The 19,622-nt window shown below is 45.5% G+C and overlaps 1 protein-coding gene across 9 annotated transcripts in view; it reads right to left on the reverse strand.

The window, feature by feature from the left end:
* cadpsa (Ca2+-dependent activator protein for secretion a) overlaps positions 1-19,622 on the reverse strand; it is a 279,926-nt gene that overhangs the window by 229,389 nt on the left and 30,915 nt on the right. For all 9 annotated transcript variants that reach the window (XM_055647594.1, XM_055647589.1, XM_055647592.1 and 6 more), the window contains one exon: positions 18,995-19,327. In XM_055647594.1, coding sequence (XP_055503569.1) covers positions 18,995-19,327 — 333 coding nt within the window. The remainder of the gene's footprint in view (positions 1-18,994; positions 19,328-19,622) is intronic.

A 19,622-nucleotide genomic window follows, 5' to 3' on the forward strand; every position in this document is an offset into this window, starting at 1 on the left:
AAAGCCACTAAAGCATGCTGTTGCCAACTGGAGCAAGTAGGAGTTCTGTTTTAATTAACTGTGCAGTAATCCTCCACAATCAAAGGTAGTTGCAGGTGCGTACTTGTTTTCCCTCCTAGTGTTATCGAATATTGTTATATATGTGGAGCGAGTAGCTGAAGCCAGCTGTGAACCATTAATAAACACCCACGAGGCTGGGGAGCTTAGAATGTCAAGCACTTAAAATCCTTGCTCAGCCAGAGAGAGAACATGTACAGGAGATGAAATATTTCAGTCTAACGGATTGACAGTAGCTATCACCGCAGAACTCCAGTAGTGCTGAGCCACAACTGTGCTGCTGCTTCTTGTATGAGACCAAAATACATTTCCAATCCTTGGGAACAAAAAAAATCACACATTTCCACTCCTATGTTATTGCCACAAAGTTATTCATTGCTAAAGTTCTGCTTTTTTAGTGGATTAACACCGAATAAGATGAATACTTTGGTGGGGTAAATGACACAGCCGCATTGAATAATTCATGCATCACACCAGCATTTGGATGCGTTTAAGGAGAAGCTAAATAAGCATGAGGGCAAAGGCACCACTGATAGACACAAAGTGCTGGAGTAACTCAGCGGAGCAGGCAGAATCTCTGGACAAAACCTTCCCCCACCCTAGTCGACCAACGACGCCCTTGTCTTCCATCCGGACAGACCCTGACGGCGGGAGTGGTCCTCAGTGGACGTCTCTCTATAAGGGAGTCCTCCCCCTTCACATCGGGGACCTGGGTTGCACATGGCTGTGGCCTGTAACAGGTACTTGAGCCGGTTCACGGACTCTATTAAAAATAGTCGCCTGTCACCTCTGTGGCGAGACCGCCTTCCATTTGTACAGTGGCTTGCAAACGTTTTCATACCCCTTGAACTTTTCCACATTTTATCACGTTACAACCACGAACGTAAATGTATTTTATTGGGATTTTATGTGATAGACCAACACAAAGTGGCGCATAATTGTGAAGTGGAAGGAAAAGGATACATGGTTTTCAAATTTTTTTACAAATAAAAAACTGAAAAGTGTGGCGTGCAAAAGTATTCAGCCCCCTTTACTCTGATAACCCTAAATAAAATCCAGTGCAACCAATTGCCTTCAGAAGTCACCTAATTAGTAAATAGAGTCCACTTGTGTGTAATCTAATCTCAGTATAAATACAGCTGTTCTGTGAAGGCCTCAGAGGTTTGTTAGAGAACATTAGTGAACAAACAGCATCATGAAGCCCAAGGAACACACCAGACAGGTCAGGGATAAAGTTGTGGAGAAGTTTAAAGCAGGGTTAGGTTATAAAAAAATATCCCAAGCTTTGAACATCTCACGGAGCACTGTTCAATCCATCATCTGAAAATGGAAAGAGTATGGCACAACTGCAAACCTGCCAAGACATGGCCGTCCACCTAAACTGACAGGCCGGGCAAGGAGAGCATTGATCAGAGAAGCAGCCAAGAGGCCCACGGTAACTCTGGAGGAGCTGCAGAGATCCACAGCTCAGGTGGGAGAATCTGACCACAGGACAACTATTATTCGTGCACTCCACAAATTGGACCTTTATGGAAGAGTGGCAAGAAGAAAGCCATTCTTGAAAAAAAACCATAAGAAGTCCCATTTGCAGTTTGCCACAAGCCATGTGGGGGACACAGCAAACATGTGGAGGAAGGTGCTCTGGTCAAATGAGACCAAAATTGAAGTTTTTGGCCTAAATGCAAAACGCTATGTGTGGCGGAAAACTAACACTGCACATCACCCTGAACACACCATCCCCAATGTGAAACATGGTGGTGGCAGCATCATGCTGTGGGGATGCTTTTCTTCAGCAGGGACAGGGAAGCTGGTCAGAGTTGATGGGAAGATGGATGGAGCCAAATACAGGGCAATCTTGGAAGAAAACCTGTTAGAGTCTGCAAAAGACTTGAGACTGGGGCGGAGGTTCACCTTCCAGCAGGACAACGACCCTAAACATACAGCCAGAGCTACAATGGAATGGTTTAGATCAAAGCATATTCATGTGTTAGAATGGCCCAGTCAAAGTCCAGACCTAAATCCAATTGAGAATCTCTGGCAAGACTTGAAAATTGCCGTTCACAGATGCTCTCCATCCAATCTGACTGAGCTTGAGCTATTTTGCAAAGAAGAATGGGCAAAAATTTCAATCTCTAGATGTGCAAAGCTGGTAGAGAGATACCCCAAAAGACTTCAAGATTCAAGATTCAAGATTCAATTTATTTGTCATTTGGACCCCTTGAGGTCCAAACGAAATGACATTTCTTTTGCAGCGAAAGGTGGTTCTACAAAGTATTGACTCAGGGGGGCTGAATACTTTTGCATGCCACACTTTTCAGTTTTTTATTTGTAAAAAAATTTGAAAACCATGTATCATTTTCCTTCCACTTCACAATTATGCACCACTTTGTGTTGGTCTATCACATAAAATCCCAGTAAAATACATTTACGTTTGTGGTTGTAACGTGACAAAATGTGGAAAAGTTCAAGGGGTATGAAAACTTTTGCAAGCCACTGTACATGCAGTGTGAGAGGTTGCTGCCCCTGTTCTAATATCTGAAGGAACTGCTCCTCAAGTTTTGGCTTCCTCAAGTTGGGGCTAAAATGTAGCCCCACGCTCCTGATATTTGGGAACTGGGTATAGAGGAGGGAAGGTCGGGAAGACGGGGGAGGGATGTCCCTGTCCGTCTGCTACTGGGCCTGGCCAAGATGGCCATTCGCGGGTCCAGGCAACGGATGGCCGCACCGGGGTCAGCTGCCTGCCCCTTATCCGGGCCTACGTCCGGGCCTGGAGAGGGAACACGCGGTGTCCACGTGGACTTTGGAGGCCTTCTGCGAACGCTGGTCACTCTGTGTTGAATAGACAATAGACAATAGGTGCAGGAGGAGGCCATTCAGCCCTTCGAGCCAGCACCGCCATTCAATGTGATCATGGCTGATCATCCCCAATCAGTACCCCGTTCCTGCCTTCCATTCCACAAAGATAGATATAAAATGTTGGAGTAGCATTTTGTGTCTATCTTCAGTATAAACCAACATCTGCAGTTCCTTGCTATTATATGTTATGGCATATGGAGCTGTAGTGTTCTACGAATGTGGTACATTTGAACTTTCAAAAGGCATTCAAGAAAATGATTCAATAGATTGTTGCAGAAGGCTATCAAAGGACTGGTGATAATATATTAATATGGATCAAGACATAGTTGACGGATAACTAAAGCCAGAATAAATGGATCATTTTCAAGCTGGCACAAGAATCAGTACCACACTGTCAGCTATTCACAAGGCCATATCAATGACAGCTGCTATGACAGAGTGTATGGGATCATTGTTTGCTGATGATACAAAATCACGTGGGAAAATAAGCTGTGAGGACGATGCAAAGAGTTTATCAAGGAATGGACACACACACGCACACACACGCACACACACGCACACACGCGCACACACACGCGCACACAGACACACACACGCGCGCACACACACACACGCACGCACACACACACACGCGCACACACACGCACACACGCACGCACACACGCACACACACACACACGCGCGCTCACACACACGCGCGCACACACACGCGCGCACACACACACCCGCACGCACACACGCACACTGAAAAGTGAATGGCTCATTGACCTTGGCTTAAAGGGGGATGGTATGTAAAAATACTAAAGGACCTGTCCCACTTGGCGATTTTTTCAGTGACTGCCGGCATCATTGACTGACGTATCAGGTCATCGAAAAATTTGTGGGGTGATGTGGTGTGACCCAGCGTGATGTGGCGTGACCCAGCGTGATGTGGCGTGACCCAGCGTGATGTGGCGTGACCCAGCGTGATGTGGCGTGACCCAGCGTGATGTGGCGTGAGGTGGCGTGATCTGGCGTGACCCAGCGTGATGTGGTGTGACCCAGCGTGATGTGGCGTGACCCAGCGTGATGTGGCGTGATGTGGCATGACCCAGCGTGATGTGGCGTGACCCAGCGTGATGTGGCGTGACCCAGCGTGATGTGGTGTGACCCAGCGTGATGTGGCATGACCCAGCGTGATGTGGCGTGACCCAGCGTGATGACGTATGACGCACGATGTTTATTCAGGCGTCGCAGCATTTTTTTGTCGCCGTTGGATTTTGTATACATGTGTGTGTGCGCATGCGTGTACACACACAAACACACATATATCATACATAGATATAATTGTGTGAGTATGTATACTCTACATACACACATACATATGTAGTATAAATGTGAAAATAAGAAAAAAACAAGACACAAGGATCTACAGGCGCTACTTTAGAAAAAAAGACACAAAGTGCTGGAGCAACCCAGCGGGTCAGGCAGCATCTCTGGGGGACGTGGATGGGCAACATTTCGGGTTGAGACCCCACCTTGGATGTCTACAAATTACCCTGCACACGGCAATAAGGGACGGTGATAGCAGGATCTCAGTAAAGCTTAAAATGATTACATATTTGCACAGTAGAGAACATACTGACCGGTTGTATCGTGGCCTGGTTCGGTAACTTGAACGTCCAGGAGCAGAAAAGACTGCAAAAAGTTGTAAACACTGCCCAGTCCATCACCGGCTCTGACCTCCCCACCATCGAGGGGGTCTATCGCAGTCGCTGCCCCAAAAAGGCTGCCAGCATCATCAAGGACCCACACCATCCTGGCCACACACTCATCTCACCCCTGCCATCGGGAAGAAGGTACAGGAGCCTGAGAACTGTAACGTCCAGGTTCAGGAACAGTTTCTTCCCTACAGCCACCAGGCTATTAAACACAACAACCTCATCAGCTCTGAACTACAATGGACTATTATGATTATTTTTATTATAATTGCACTGTTATTGTTTGTTTTTGTTATATTATTTATTATGTTTACATATTCTGTTGTGCTGCAGCAAGTAAGAATGTAATTGTTCTATCAGGGATACATGACAATAAAACACTCTTGAAAATATACAACAGTTGAGTAAAAAAAAACCCAAATAATGCTACCATCAAACTAATCAAAAATGCGGCTCTTAGATTTTGGTTCCAACTGCGATTTCTATTGACTAACTCAAAGCCAGTGCAGGAGAGAAACATCTTCACTGACATTGGAATCCAGTCTACGTCAAACTATTAATAGAAATCGAGAAATCTGTCTTTTTATGATCCCATGCGCAAATGTTAACAGGAGGACAGGCGGTTGTATTTGAGTTTTTTGTTCTCCTCCAAATCTCTCCGCTCCTTCTCCCGAAGGCACTGACAAAGAGGCTCAGTTCCGAGGGACAGCAACTCACAAGCTGTCCGTGTGTCAGGGCAACTCTTCATAGTCAGATTCTGGGCTCAAACAGCATTAATATTAGTCATTGATGGACATCGATGCATTAACATCAATCATTGATGTACATGACTGTGGTTGTACAGGGTCTTGGTGAGACCACACCTGGAGTATTGCGTACAGTTTTGGTCTTCAAATCTGAGGAAGGACATTGTTACCATAGAGGGAGTGCAGAGAAGGTTCACCAGACTGATTCCAGGCATGTCAGGACTGTCTTATGAAGAAAGACTGGATAGACTTGGTTTATACTCTCTAGAATTTAGGAGATTGAGAGGGGATCTTATAGAAACTTACAAAATTCTTAAGGGGTTGGACAGGCTAGATGCAGGAAGATTGCTCCCGATGTTGGGGAAGTCCAGGACAAGGGGTCACAGCTTAAGGATAAGGGGGAAATCCTTTAAAACCGAGATGAGAAGAACTTTTTTCACACAGAGAGTGGTGAATCTCTGGAACTCTCTGCCACAGAGGGTAGTTGAGGCCAGTTCATTGGCTATATTTAAGAGGGAGTTAGATGTGGCCCTTGTGGCTAAGGGGATCAGAGGGTATGGAGAGAAGGCAGGTACGGGATACTGAGTTGGATGATCAGCCATGATCATATTGAATGGCGGTGCAGGCTCGAAGGGCCGAATGGCCTACTCCTGCACCTAATTTCTATGTTTCTATGTTTCTATGACAAACAACAGTGGACCCAACACAGGGATCTGTGTTGGGTCCACTGTTGTTTGTCATGTACATCAATGATCTGGATGATGGTGTGGTAAATTGGATTAGTAAGTATGCAGATGATACTAAGATAGGTGGTGTTGTGGATAATGAAGTAGATTTTCAAAGTCTACAGGGAGATTTAGGCCATTTGGAAGAATGGGCTGAAAGATGGCAGATGGAGTTTAATGCTGATAAGTGCGAGGTGCTATATCTTGGCAGGACAAATCAAAATAGGACGTACATGGTAAATGGTAGGGAATTGAGGAATGCAGTTGAACAGAGGGATCTAGGAATAACTGTGCACAGTTCCCTGAAGGTGGAATCTCATGTAGACAGGGTGGTAAAGAAAGCTTTTGGTGTGCTGGCCTTTATAAATTAGAGCATTGAGTATAGAAGTTGGGATGGACAATAGGTGCAGGAGTAGGCCATTCGGCCCTTCGAGCCAGAACTGCCATTCATTGTGATCATGGCTGATCATCCACAATCAGTACCCCGTTCCTGCCTTCTCCCCATATCCCCTGACTCCACTATCTTTAAGAGGTCTAACTTCTTCTTCATGTGTGTGGCGTGCACAGCCTAAAGTTGCAGGACAACTTGTTCTATGATCTTATTTGAATTTGCAGGCCAGGTTGATTGCATTCGTCGAAACAGGGTGGACCACGTGAAGGTTGGAATCTCCCATCCCAAGAGCCCTATCTAGCTCTCTCTTGAAAGCATCCAGAGAACTGGCCTCCACCGCCTTCCGAGGCAAAGAATTCCACAGATTCACAACCCTCTGTGTGAAAACGTTTTTCCTCATCTCCGTTCTAAATGGCTTACCCCTTATTCTTAAACTGTGGCCCCTGGTTCTGGACTCCCCCAACATGGGGAACATGTTTCCTGCCTCTAGCATGTCCAGACCCTTAATAATCTGATATGTTTCAATAAAATGCCCTCTCATCCTTCTAAACTCCTTATACAAGTCCAGCCTCCCATTCTATCAGCATATCAACATACGGCAGTCCCGCCATCTGAGGAATTAACCTCGTGAACCTACACTGCACTCCCTCAATTGCAAGAATGCCCTTCCTCAAATTTGGAGACCAAAACCTGCACACAATACTCCAGGTGTGGTCTCACTACATCTGAGTTACCCCAGCTCTCAGATGAGTTATCCCAGCACTTTGCGTCCTTTATGAGCCAGGAACTCAGAGCCTGGAATGAGCTGCCAAGGAAAGTTATGTAATTGCATACAATTATGACTTTGTAAAGGCATTTGGACAATTATATAGGTGGGAAGGGTTTGGAGGGATACAGTATGGGCTAAATGCAGGCAAATGATATTAGCCTGGATTGCCAACCTGGTCAGCATGGAGAGGGTGGGCCGAAGGGCCTGGTTCTGTGCTGTGCAATTGTATGACTATGAAACCTGGGATTCTGGGATCGTTGTTGAGATTTTTATGCCAATCAATGATTATAATGGTAAAAAAATCTGATATTCAGAAAATTACAATCAACATGAATATGTGGACCTATTTTCCGTGACCCATGACCATAAATAGGTATGGGATGGTTGCTCCGTTGGGGATAAGAATCTTTCAAATTAACCTCATCTCCACATTATAAATATCCATTTCAGTTTGAATCTCTATTTTGCCTTTGTGCAGCCGTCAATCCTACTCCGTCATAAGGATCATAGAACATAGAACAGTGGAGAAGAGAACAGGCCATTCGGCCCACCATGTTCGTGCCAAAGATGATGTCAAGTTAAACTAAGTTCATCTGCCAGCGATCCATGTCCCTCCATTCTCTGCATATCCATGTTTCTATCTCAAAGCTGCTTAAACGCTCCTCTTGCATCTACCTCCACCATCACCCCTGGCAGCCCGTTCCAAGATTCAAGATTCAAGATTCAAGATTCAATTTAATTGTCATTTGCACCCCTTGAGCCATACATTACAAACGAAATGCCGTTTCTGCAGCCATACATTACAAACAAATAGACCCAAGACACAACATAATTTACATAAACATCCATCACATCGCTGTGGTGGAAGGTCAAGCCGCGCGGGGCGGTGAAAAAACTTACCCCGCAACTCGGGCGGGAGAAGTTATCCTCCGTTGCGAGAGCAAGCGGTGCACTCCAGGGACCCGCCTCCCCGCCCGCCAGACCCGCAGTTGCATGGAGGTCGGGCCGTCAAAGCAGCGCTCAAAGACTCGGCCAGCTCCCCGGCTGAGGGAGTCGTGGCGAGTCCCGGTCTTCTCCTGTGGAGGCCGCTCCTCGTGCGGAGCGACAAGAGATTCCCCCGTGCAAAAGTTACCCCCCCCCTCCCTCCCACCCCACCCCCCCCCCCCCACACCCCAAAAAAATAACAAAAACTACACAGAAACATAGACAAAAAATAATAAAAACGCGGACGGGCTGCAGAGGCCGCTGCTGACGAGAGTCGCGCCGCCTACCAAACACCCACCTGTGTAAACAAACTTGTCCCCCACACTTCCCTTAACCTTTGCCACTCTCGCCTTAAAGCTACGCCCTCTCGGCTTTGTCATTTCCACCCTGGGAAGAAGGTTCTGACTGTCTGCCCTATTTACCCCTCGTGCAATTCTAAAGGTCCTGTCCCACTGTACGAGTTCATTCAAGAGCTCTCCCGAGTTTAGAAAAAAAAATCAAACCCGTGGTAAGCACGTCGGATGAACCTAGCGGGTATGTCGGAGCTCGAGACGTCTCTTAGCGGCTCATAACGCTAACAGCAGGTACTCTGGAAACGCGGTAAGCTCAGGAAGACTAGTGAAGATTTTTCAACGTTGAGAAATGGCCACGAGAGCCCCGAATACCGACGAGCGGCCATTACCGTAAAGCTCTGGGTAATTTTTTCACACAGAGGGTGGTGGGGGTATGGAACGAGCCACCAGGGGAGGTAGTTGAGGGAGACATAATAAAAACATTTAAGAGACACCTGGACAGGTACGTGGATAGGAAAGGTTTAGAGGGAATGTGTATGAAGGAACTGCAGATGCTGGTCTAAACCAAAGATAGACACAATATGCTGGTTAACATTCTTGTTGACCAAGTAACCCTTGCTTTCCATCTCTCTCAATCCCTCCCCCTTAATAGTTCTCCGACCAGTCTCAAAGTCGCCAACTACATTTTATCTGTGTTTGCTTTGTTGTTACCTACTCCCAGCTAACAATGATCTATTGTACATTTACCTTGATCTCCATTCCTTTTGTCCTATTTTCACACCTTATACTTCCTTATCTATCTATCTCCCATCCCCCCCCCCCCCCCCCCCCCCCGACATCAGTCTGAAGAAGGGTTTCCACCCGAAACGTCACCCATTCCTTCTGTCCAGAGATCCCTCTGTCCCACTGAGCTACTACAGCATTTTGTGTCGATCTAAGGTTTGGAGGGATATGGACCAAATGCGGGCAAATGGGACCAACTGAGATGGGGTATCTTGGACAGTACGGACAAGTTGGGCCAAAGGGTCTGTTTCCGTGGTGTATGATTCTATGGGTTTAAAAGATAGAGAGCTGTCCTGAGCTACTATCTACTGTACCTCACTGGAGACCCACGGACTATCTTCAATTGGGACTTTACTTTGCACTAAACATTATTCTCTCTCCACCATGTATGCTGGAATCGGCTTAGCTGTAATCAGATATAGACTTTCCGCTGACTGGCTAGCACGCAACAAAAACGTTTCACTGTACCTCAGTACACATGACAATAAACTGAACTCAAACGAGCTTTTTCCTCAGATTTCACGGCAAATCCTCAGGCAATCTCTCTGCCGCGAAACATCTGAAGAGGAAAGGGAAGCATGATAGCGAAGTCAAACTGCAGTCAAAGGGATAGAATTCCCGTGTAAAAAGGAACTGCAGATACTGGTGTGGACCAAAGATAGACACAAAGCGCTGGAGTAACTCAGCAGGTCAGGGCAGCATCCCCGGTGAAAAATGATGATTCGGATGTGAAGAAGGATCCCGACTCGAAATGTCACCTATGCTTTTTCTTCAGAGAGACTGCCTGACCCGCTGAGTTACCCCAGCACTGTGTGTCTATCTTGGGGGATAGAGTTCCTACTGGGCTGGGTCCACCACTGGAAATGTGATACTCCTGCAGTTCTGTTCACATGGATGACCTTGCTTCAGCGAGTGTCATTTACTGCAAGCTATTCTCTACGCTCCCACTGCTACTTCCTGTCTCCAGTCGATGCTCGACTTTGGTGGGAAAGAAGAGGGTAGGAAATATGATGCTCCCACTGCAGTACATTGACTGCAGCAGCTTGAAGATCAGTCTCTCGTCCCTTCAATAATCAGAGCAGCATCAACAACCATACAACCATATAACAATTACAGCACGGAAACAAGCCATCTCGGCCCTACAAGTCCGTGCCGAACAACTTTTTTTTCCCCTTAGTCCCACCTGCCTGCACTCATACCATAACCCTCCATTCCCTTCTCATCCATATGCCTATCCAATTTATTTTTAAATGATATCAATGAACCTGCCTCCACCACTTCCACTGGAAGCTCATTCCACACCGCTACCACTCTCTGAGTAAAGAAGTTCCCCCTCATATTACCCCTAAACTTCTGTCCCTTCATTCTGAAGTCATGTCCTCTTGTTTGAATCTTCCCTATTCTCAAAGGGAAAAGCTTGTCCACATCAACTCTATCTATCCCTCTCATCATTTTAAAGACCTCTATCAGGTCCCCCCTTAACCTTCTGCGCTCCAGAGAATAAAGACCTAACTTATTCAACCTTTCTCTGTAACTTAGTTGTTGAAACCCAGGCAACATTCTAGTAAATCTCCTCTGTACTCTCTGTATTTTGTTGACATCCTTCCTATAATTGGGCGATCAAAATTGTACACCATACTCCAGCTTTGGTCTCACCAATGCCTTGTACAATAACCTCATGGGCTAACAGAGCCGCTAGGAACTGCAGATGCTGGTTTATACGGTCACAACGGAGAACGTGCAAACTCCGCACAGACAGCACACCGAGGTCAGGATCGAACCCGGGTCCCTGGTGCTGTGATGGGGCAGCTCTACCCGCTGTAGGAAGGAACTGCAGATGTTGGTTTAAGCCGAAGATAGACACAAAAATCTGGAATAACTCAGTGGGCCAGACAGCATCACTAGAGGGAAGGAATAGGTGACGTTTCAGGTCTCGACCCAACTGCTCCTTTTTTCTCCAGGTGATGTCTGACCCGCTGAGTTACTCCAGCTTTTTGCTTGGCAAAATTGTAAATTGTGTCTGGTGCGTGTAGGATAGTGTTAGCGTGCGGGGATCGCTGGTCGGAGCGGACTGGGATGTTTCCACGCTGTATCTAATACTGACTTTGCCGCAATGAGCACATCCACAAGGTTAAAAATATGTTGTTATCCAGGGGGACCAATCTCAACATGAGGACTGATCTGGCTGTAGGCAGGGTTTTTATTTAGATGGTCATGTCACTTCTGAGCAGCTGCTGAGATTCTCTTGGGGACCTATCCCTGAGGTCAGACCTCAGATGTCCACTTGCCCCGAGCCTCTCCACTCCACTCTCCTCTCCCCCCTCTTCACAAAGTGCTTTTGGAGGAAACGCTCTTGGAGACTCTATTGTTGATACGTGGATAGACACAAAATGCTGGAGTAACTCAGCGGGATGGGCAGCATCTCTGGAGGGAAGGAATGGGTGACGTTTATTACTCATCTCTTGAACACATTATGATGATGAATTTATTTTGGTTTGCCTTAAGTTTAATTACAAAATGAAAAAATGCAGCTTGTAGCTTCAGTTATGATTGTCTACCCAAAGGAGTCTATGCTGGAAAATGTGAATTAAGGCGCAATGAAATAATACCATTTTTACAGTCACGTCACATAAATTACGTGATATTTTATTCATTTAAAATAATCCCTTCATCAAGTTTTCTTTGTTTTGTTTGCATTTAGTTTTTAGGTTTAGTTTTAGATTCACAGATACAGCATGGAAACATAGAAACATAGACAATAGGTGCAGGAGTAAGCCATTCAGCCCTTCGAGCCAGCACCACCAATCAATATTGGAAGGACATTATTGCCATAGAGGGAGTGCAGAGACGGTTCACCAGACTGATTCCTGGGATGTCAGGACTGTCTTATGAAGAAAGACTGGATAGACTTGGTTTATACTTTCTAGAATTTAGGAGATTGAGAAGGGATCTTATAGAAACTTACAAAATTCTTAAGGGGTTGGACAGGCTAGATGCAGGAAGATTGTTCCCGATGTTAGGGAAGTCCAGGACAAGGGGTCACAGCTTAAGGATAAGGGGGAAATCCTTTAAAACCGAGATGAGAAGAACTTTTTTTCACACAGAGAGTGGTGAATCTCTGGAACTCTCTGCCACAGAGGGTAGTTGAGGCCAGTTCATTGGCTATATTTAAGAGGGAGTTAGATGTGGCCCTTGTGGCTAAGGGGATCAGGGGGTATGGAGAGATGGCAGGTACGGGATACTGAGTTGGATGATCAGCCATGATCATATTAAATGGCGGTGCAGGCTCGAAGGGCCGAATGGCCTACTCCTGCACCTAATTTCTATGTTTCTATGTTTCTAATATGATCATGGCTGATCATCCATAATCAGTACCCCGTTCTTGCTTTCTCCCCATATACCTTGATTCCATTAGCCCTTAGTGCTATGTCTAACTCACTCTTGAATATATTCAGAGAATTGGCCTCCACTGCCTTCTGTGGCGGACAATTCCACAGATTTACAACTCTCTGGGTGAAAAGGTTTTTCCTCATCTCAGTCCTAAATGGCCTACCCTTTATTCTTAAACGGGTCTTTGGCGCAACGAGTCCCCGCCGACCAGCGATCCCCACGCACTAACGCTATCCTACACACACTAGGGATAATTTACATTTATGCCAAGCCAAATAACCTGTAAACCTGCATGTCTTTGGAATGCGGGAGGAAACCAGAGCACCCAGAGAAAACCCACGCAGGTCACGGGGAGAACGTACAAACTCCGTACAGCACCCGTGGTCGGGATCAAACCCGAATCTCTGGCAGAAGCTCTACCGCTGCGCCACTGTGCCGCCAGCAAAAAATATGATTTGTGTATCATTTGTATAACCTTTCAATGCTTCAATTATGGTAGCGAAAGTATTGCTTTTTTCATATTCAACCTTTAAAGAAATTACTGACGTGTTTAAACAGTGTTAAATGATCATTTATTAATGATGTCAAAATTAGTTTCATCGAACAAGGCATTTTTTGATCTAAATTCCCAAGCCCGCTACTTGCTCGCTACCTGATATAGATTACATTATATGGAAACATTTACTTTTAGCTTACGCACGCTAGTCAGGTTTAGTACACTGGAGCCTGTGTAAAAATTGGTAAATTTGTGAATATGAAAGTGGGATTACACACACACATAGTGCGATGGGTGATCGATGGTTAACGTGGACTCCATTCCTCATCTCCAAACAGATCACCAAAGCAACAATCGAAATGAAATTTAATGAATTAATTAATTGGATTGGCGGACAAAAGTGCAAGTCTGCCCTTGGCATTACTAGCAAACAGCGCCCCGTCAACGATTTACCGACTTGTGAATTCCTATTTTAATACATGCAACCCACGCTGATGTAATGAAAGACAGAAATGTTTAATCCTGTTAAATCAAATGCACTAAAGAATTGGTACAAGGTTAATAAATTAAATTATTATAAATGAATAAATTATTAGAGAGACTTCAACATTTTTGCCACTGTTGCTAAAAGCCATTAGGGTCCCGCTAGAATATATACAGAAGTAAATAAGTGCCTGAGTAAATTGTTATATTAAATCAACATTTCCATTAGCAGCCTTACCCAAGCTGCCAACACTGATCTGCGCAGCAATGTTTCAAGCTCGTCATGTTAACATATATTTTCATTTGACAACTTGCTCTTAAAATTTCATTTTCCCTCAGTAGCGGAAAAACAGACGAAAAAAAAGGGCACAGAGTGCTGGAGTAACTCAGCGGGTCAGGCAGCACCTCTGGAGAACACGGGTTCTGGGTTGCTGATGTATCGGGTCGGGAACCTTCTTCAGTCACCAATATAGTTATAAGTTCTACGAGCAGAATTAGGCCATTCGGTCCATCAAGTCTACTCTGCCTTTCTGTCATGGCTGATCTATCGTTCCCTCTCAATCCCATTCTCCTGCCTTCTCCCCATAATCCCTGACACCCGTACTAATCAAGAATCTGTCAATCTCCGCCTTAAAAATATCCATTGACTTGGCCTCCACAGCCGTCTGTGGCAATGAATTCCACAGATTCAACTAAAGAAATTCCTCCTAATCGCCTTTCTAAAGATACGCCATTTTATTCTCAGGCTATGGCCTTTGGTCCTTGGATAGAGTGGACGTGGAGAGGATGTTTCCACTAGTGGGAGAGTTTAGAACTAGAATGGCCTCAGAATTAAAGGACGTTCCTTCAGGAAGAAGATGAGAAGGAACTTCTATAGTCAGAGGGTAGTGAATCTGTGGAATTCTTTAGCTGTGGAGGCCAAGTCAGTGGATATTTTTAAGGCAGAGATAGATGGATGCTTGATTAGTTTGGGTGTCAGGGGAGAAGACAGGAGAATGGGGTCAGGAGGGAGAGATATATCAGTCATGATTGAATGGCGGAGTAAACTTGATGGGCCGAATGGCCTAATTCTGCTCCTAGTACTTATGACCTTTGACTCTCCAACTCCAAGTTATCCATATTCTCTAGACATTCTCCCTGACATGCTGAGTTACTCCAGCACTCTGTGTTGTCATAGCAAACCAGCATCTCCATGTATCTTTAAAAAAATCACAACTTTTTACAAAGTTCCACCTGTTGGCAGCTTGTACAGTCCTAGCCTGAGTGCAAGGCAACATATCAGTTCTACACAGCAGTTATTAATACATTTGAACCAACAAGCTTTCAAGTTCAACCAGAAGTAGTTCACCATGTCCTTAAGTATCCTGCAGTTTTAAAAGAGAATGAACCTGAAAAGAACATTGCCTTGAACCAAACCGAGAATTGCGTTAGCTGTGGAACGGAACATGACCCAGCCATGTGTCAGAAGGATCTGCAGATGCTGGTTTACACCGAAGACAGACCACAAAATGCTGGAGTAAATCAGCAGGTCAGGCAACATCTCTGGAGAAAAGGAATAGGTGATGCTTAGAGTCAAAACCCTTTTTCAGACTGAGAGTTAAGTGGGAGGGAAACATGGCTTTTCATCTTGTGAATCAAGATAAGGAACCAACACCAAATCATAGTGTTATAAAGCACAGATATAAACCCTTCGGCCCAACCAGCCTATATCGATTAAGATATCCCATCCAATATCATCTCACTTGCCTATACCTGGCCAATCTAGTTCGAAGCCTTTCCTATCCATGTACCTGTTCAAATGTCTATTAAATGTGTTATTGTTGTTATTAAATCTTTTCCCTCGCCTTAAACATATATCATAAAGTCACTTGTACTAATCAAAAATCTATCTACATCTCTGCCTTAAAAATACCCCCTGACTTGGCCTCCACAGACGTCTGTGGCAAAGAATTCCACATGATTGGGGATGATCAGCCATGATCTCATTGAATCTGGCTCGAAGGGACGAATGGCCTACTACTGCACCTATTGTCTAAAAAGATTCACCACCCTGTGACTAAAAAAATTTCTCCTCATCTCCTTCCTACAAGAACGTCCTTTAATTCTAAGGCTGTGACCTCTAGTCCTAGACTCTCTCGCTAGTGGAAACATCCTCTCCTGATCCATTCTAACCAAGCCTTTCACAATGTCCTCTGGCTCATGATTCCCACGTACATCTTTGGAGTGGGAGGGAACCGAAGCACCCGGAGAAAACCCACGCAGTCACAGGGAGAACCTGCAAACTCCATACAGACAGCACCCGTAGTCAGGATCGAACCCGGGTCGCTGGAGCGGTATGTCACCTGGTCATAAGCTCAGAGATAGACACAAAAAGCTGGAGTAACTCAGTGGGTCAGACAGTATCTCTGGAGAAAAGGAATAGGTGATGTTTCGGATCGAGACCCTTCTTCAGACTGAGAGTCAGGGGAAAGGGAAACGAGAGATATAAATGGTGATATAGAGAGATATAGAACAAATGAATGAAAGATGCAAAAAAACAACGATGATACAGGAAAAAGGCCACTGTTTGGTGAAAATGAGTTACATTAACTCCAGCTTTTTGTGTCTATCTTTGCATTAAACCAGCATTTGCAGTTCCTTCCTGCACATTTGGTCATAAGCTCATTTCTTCTTGTGGAATCTTAAGGGTCTGTCCCACTGTACAAGGAAATTCTCCCGAGTTTCCCCTGATTTGACTCAGAGAATTACAGTAATAGCTGTATGTAGGTACTCGGGGCTATCATGGACATTTTCCACAGCGCTGAAAAAACTTCACGAGTTTCCGGGTTTCCCGAGTACCTGCCGTTAGCGTTACGAGCTGCTACAAGACGTCCATGAGCTCCGACGTACCCGCTATGTACTTACCACGAGTTTGATTTTTTTTTTAACTCGGGAGATTTCTTGAATTACCTCGTACAGTGGGACAGGCCCTTTAGTGTGAACAAAGTGACTGTTTCATAGACAGAGAAAATAGGTGCAGGAGTAGGCCATTCGGCCCTTCGAGCCTGCACCGACATTCAATATGATCATGGCTGATCATCCAACTCAGTATCCTGCACCTGCCTTCCCTCCATACCCCTTGATCCCTTTAGCCACAAGGGCCACATCTAACTCCCTCTTAAATATAGCCAATGAACTGTGGCCTCAACTACCTTCTGTGGCAGAGAATTCCACAGATTCACCGCTCTCTGTGTGAAAAATGTTTTTCTCATCTCAGTCCTAAAAGATTTCCCCTTTGTCCTTAAACTGTGACCCCTTGTTCTGGACTTCCCTATTTAGCAAGCAAGCCCACACTTCTCAGGTACCTCTTGTACTGTGCTTCAGAACATCGCCAGGTCTATACACGGCATTGTGTCAGCACTAGCTCCTTCTTTCACTCTGATGCTTATCAACATTCTACAGCTGACTTCAGTGGAAACTAACACCTTGAGAGAACACAGCTTGGTGTCAACACACACACATACACATAGCACCAGTGATCAGAGACACGCGCCTGCCAGGAATATTTATAGCCAGTGGTTCTGCCAGTAGTGGTGCAGCACAGTTTCACAGTGTTTTGACGGACTATAGTACCGGTATTTAGAAGGATGAGAGGAAATCTTATTGAAACGTACAAGGTTATTTGGCTTGAAACATTGCCTATTTCCTTCGCTCCATAGATGCTGCTGCACCCGATGAGTTTCTCCAGCACTTTTGTCTACCTAAGGATATAAAGGGTTTGACACGCTAGAGGCAGGAAACATGTTCCCAATGTTGGGGGAGTCCAGAACCAGGAGCCACAGTTTAAGAATGAGGCTAAGCCATTTAGAACGGAGACGAGGAAAAACTTTTTCACACAGAGAGTTGTGAGTCTGTGGAATTCTCTGCCTCAGAGGGCGGTGGAGGCTGGTTCTCTGGATACTTTCAAGAGAGAGCTAGACAGAGCTCTTAAAGATAGCAGAGTCAAGTGATATGGGGAGAAGGCAGGAACGGGGTACTGATTGTGGTTGATCAGCCATGATCACGTTGCATGGCGGTGCTGGCTTGAAGGGCCGAATGGCCTACTCCTGCACCTATTGTCTATTGTCCAGGTGTAAACCAGCATCTGCAATTCCTTCCAGCACAAATTGTCCTATAGACATGTACCGATTCTCACCTTTGCCATAAGCACCACATTCACAAAAATACCACAGCTGACTTCTATGTAAAATATTTTTTATCATCCAGACCTTAATTCAGACTGATTGCTTAAAAACCTGCATTGGCAATGCAAATCTCTCTTCACCAGCGAGAGAAGTTCATTTTTCCTCCCCATAAACCAGAGAGCTTTGTGACTTAGTAATATTTACAGTCACTATACTTACATGACAGACTGCGAAAACTGTCTGTCTTTAACAATAGCATGGATTGGAACATTCTTGTGACATCATCGTTAATAGCATCCAGCTGCTGCAGCCGCAGCCTCTCAGAATTAGGCGTTTTCTACTTATCTTTAATTGTAGATAATCCCAGCCTTTATCCAATCCCCACACCTGCTGCTTTGAGCTGGTTTGCAAATTGGAATCCAAAACAAACTTTAAAATAAAGACCCCAAAAAAGACACGGAGTGTTGGAGTGACTCAACAGGTCAGGGAGCATCTCTGGAGAACATGGATAGGCCGGGACCCTTCTTCAGGCTGATGCCTTTACCCGAATGAAACCTGGATTCAGCCGTATCAGCTACAGGCGGACGTGGACTGTTTTCTCACAGGGAGAACGTGCAAACTCCGCACAGACAGCACCCGTAATCAGGATCGAACCTGGGTCTCCGGCGCTGAAAGGCAGCAACTCTACCGCTGTGCCACTGTGACACCCTAAAGTCTTCTTCTTCAGGATAATGGCTTTACCACAATGAGGGTTTCGGCCCGAAACGTTGCCTATTTCCTTCGCTCCATAGATGCTGCTGCACCCGCTGAGTTTCTCCAGCATTTTTGTCTACCCACAATGATGCCTGGATTAGGGGGGGGTAATAGCTACAGGGAGAGGTTTGTCAGACTTGGATTGTTTTCTCTGGAAAGCCTGAGGTTGCAGGGAGACATAATAGTAATATATAACATTATAAAAAGCTGCGTCCTTTCATCAACTGAGTTACTAGTTAAATTTTACTAACTCAGTAACTGAGCTACTTCAGCACTGTATGTTTTTTTTTTGTAAGCCAACATCTGCAGTTCCTTGTTTCTAAAGAAGACCCCAGTCTGCCTTGCCCCCATTTTACCCAATCAACAGTAGCAACCAGAACAGTGAGTGAAAGGAAATGTGTTCACCTGACAAGCATTGTAGAGGAGTTGATGCTCGAATTTCTTGATGCCCAGAATTTGCTGGAACATCTCGTAGAGCTGCTCCTTGCTGAGGATCAGCTCGGAGGCTGCGCTGGCTGTCATCCGGGCCTGCTGTTTGCGTGGGTCCTCCTCGCCGCGGTAGATCGCGTCGAATTTAGCCATCCAGGAGCTGAGCACCGTCTCCTTGCTGAGCCCGTCAATCTCCGGCAAGCTTCGAACCCGCTTTTCAATGTGTTTCTTGAACACCTCCCGGGAATCGTTGGCCGAGCAACCGCCGCTCTGGACCATCCTGGACACCCGGTCACTTTTCAGGAACACCTGCAACGAGACGCGATGCAAATTAACTGTCAGTGCTGCCAATTGAGGGAGTGCAGCATAGGTTCACAAGGTTAATTCCCGGGATGGCGGGACTGTCATATGCTGAGAGAATGGAGCGGCTGGGCTTGTACACTCTAGAGTTTAGAAGGATGAGAGAGAATCTTATTGAAACATATAAGATTATTAAGGGTTTGGACACGCTAGAGGCAGAAAACATGTTCCCGATGTTGGGGGAGTCCAGAACCAGGGGCCACAGTATAAGAATAAGGGGTAAGCCTTACTCAACAACGTACCT

Source organism: Leucoraja erinacea, chromosome 16 (assembly GCF_028641065.1).
Source record: "Leucoraja erinacea ecotype New England chromosome 16, Leri_hhj_1, whole genome shotgun sequence".
Taxonomy (NCBI): Eukaryota; Metazoa; Chordata; class Chondrichthyes; order Rajiformes; family Rajidae; genus Leucoraja; species Leucoraja erinaceus.